The 2,270-nt window shown below is 63.3% G+C and overlaps 1 protein-coding gene across 1 annotated transcript in view; it reads left to right on the forward strand.

Annotated features, from left to right (window-relative positions):
* FAM53A (family with sequence similarity 53 member A) overlaps nt 1-2,270 on the forward strand; it is a 44,677-nt gene that overhangs the window by 22,121 nt on the left and 20,286 nt on the right. The window contains exon 5 of the mRNA XM_023737990.1: nt 1,892-2,270. This exon is cut by the window's right edge and continues 391 nt beyond it. Within this exon, the coding sequence (XP_023593758.1) occupies nt 1,892-2,270 (379 nt within the window). The remainder of the gene's footprint in view (nt 1-1,891) is intronic.

The following is a 2,270-nucleotide window of genomic DNA, read 5'->3' on the forward strand; positions in this document are numbered from 1 at the left end:
CCCGCCCCAGTCAGAGCCTCACCACCCGCCCCAGTCAGAGCCTCCCCACCCGCCCCAGTCAGAGCCTCACCACCCGCCCCAGTCAGAGCCTCACCACCCGCCCCAGTCAGAGTCTCACCACCCGCCCCAGCCTGAACCTCATCACCAGCCCCAGACCTTGGTGCTGCATCCGGCTCACCTTCCTGCTTCCATCCTGGCCTCCTAGAGTCCGTCCTGCCCTCAGGCCAAGCCAGACCATCTCTGTCCCAGCTCAGAATCGCTAGTCAGCCCCACTCCTCACATGGCCCCTAGACCTCCTGTCTGACCACACCTCCCACCCCCTCATGCCCCTTGCCAGCCTCCTTGCTGCTTCAGGGTCGCCAGGCCCTGCCCCACCCCAGGGCCTGTGCTGAGCTTTCTCCTTCACGCCCCTCAGCTGGACAGTCACTGCAGAAGCAGCTGGTGAGGGAGGCCCCAGGGGCTGCTGGATGCCTTCTGCCTGGGCTGGATCTGGACCACCCTCTGGACCTTATGGCCAGGTGTTGGCTCCATGTGAGGAAGTCTGTGTACCTGACTCTGGCTGTGTTCTTTTCTGAAGGGTGGTGATGGAGGCAGGGTGGGTGCCTGCCTTCCACGGCCAGTTAGGAATGGGCGGCTACAGGGCAAGGTGGATCTGATAGGCACAGCCGGGGTCTGGGTGCCCAGGCTGGGCCGAGGCTTGGGGCTGCGGGCTGGCAGGAAGGGGAGTGGGGCCCTTTGCATGGGGAGCTTCTGCAGGGCAGTGGCTGTCCAGGGAAAGCTTGGGAGTGTGAGTTTTAGACAGGGAGCAGGGGCCTCGGTGGGCGTGCTTTTGAGTTGCTGGAGCTAAGACTCGACTGTCCCTTGAGAAGCACTGGGCCAGGGGAATGTGAACTTCTGTTCTGCTCCCGAGTCTTTCCCTGGGCTATCAAAGGCAGGGAAGGCCAGGGCAGACCCCACGGCATTCTGCAGACGGTGCATTTCACATGCCTGCCAGCTGAGAGGTGGGCATTAACGCAAAGGGAGAAGACAGCTTCTGATGGCCGAGTTGACCCTGGATGCTCACAGCAGGCACCTGGCTCTTGGGGCCTGGGGTGGGGAGGCTCTGTCCCCAGACGCGGTCCCCACTGGCTGTGTGTGATGCGGGGAACAGGCGGTAGGGAAGCCTAGGAGCTGAGGCCCAGGTGCAGTCTGCCGCAGGATCCCCCGCTGGACAAGATGGCCGGGCGTTGGGGCTGGGCCTCTGTGTCCGGCTCAGGCCGCATGTGAGAGGAGGGCTTTACCACGCTGCTCACGTTTGTCGAGAAGGAAAGGACACGAATGCTGCCCCCTCCCCGGACTACTGAAGGAGCATGGGTTGTTTTCAGGAAGCAGCTTGCTGGGATCCTCGCCAGTAAGTCACACACTTGCACGTGATCGTTTGGCCCCAGGAATGGAAGAGCCTTTTGATGACATAAGAACGTATTTTGGTGAAACTAAGTCAGAAGCAGAGGAATCTGGTTCTTTTCATGGAACTGACTGGTGGGAAGATGTTAGGCTCCCTAAGACCAGGCACCCTCCTGAAGGAAGTAGGGACAGTCCCACAGCTAAACAAACGGTCCAGGAGTTGCAGGGCCTTTGAGAGGCCTTTGGCAAGCGCAGCTGGGTGGCCAGGCTGGGGCCTGTGCAGCCTCCGTTGGCCCTCAGGTGCCGCTCGCCTCCCTGCAGACGTCTGGAGAAGATGAGCCCGAAAGCCCAGAGGAGGCTCGCGACGCTTTCCTGGGTGTTCAGGCTGCAGCTGGGCTCCCCACCCCGCCAGCCAGCACAGAGCAGTCCCCGTGCTGCCCCACCTGCTGAGATATGTCCCTGTACCTCTGCTGACTCTCTCTCCCCGACCCCTTTGTTTCCTCAGTAGACAAGAGCCCCTGGAAGGTTCTAAGTGGAGGACGGCCGGTCTGCAGCGAGGTGGCTGAAGGCCCCGCCTTCCCCTTCCCTCCTGGCCCCTTCGGCTCTGCTCACACCATGGGGCTCCAGTGGCGGTCCGAGTCACCCAGCCCGTCGGCGGGGCCCAGCAGCATCAGCGACGTGAGACTCAGCGAACACTCAGGGCAGCCCCTGGCCCCGCCCACCAAGCGGCACTGCCGGTCCTTGTCGGAACCCGACGAGCTGGCGCGCTGCCGGTCCCCATGGAGGCCCGGCGGCTCCAAGGTCTGGACTCCCGTCTCCAAGAGGCGGTGCAATAGCGGTGGTAGCGCCACGCTGCAGCGGTGCAGCGGCCCCGGGAGCGCCGGCCT

Source organism: Trichechus manatus, unplaced genomic scaffold (assembly GCF_000243295.1).
Source record: "Trichechus manatus latirostris isolate Lorelei unplaced genomic scaffold, TriManLat1.0 scaffold00111, whole genome shotgun sequence".
Lineage (NCBI taxonomy): Eukaryota > Metazoa > Chordata > Mammalia > Sirenia > Trichechidae > Trichechus > Trichechus manatus.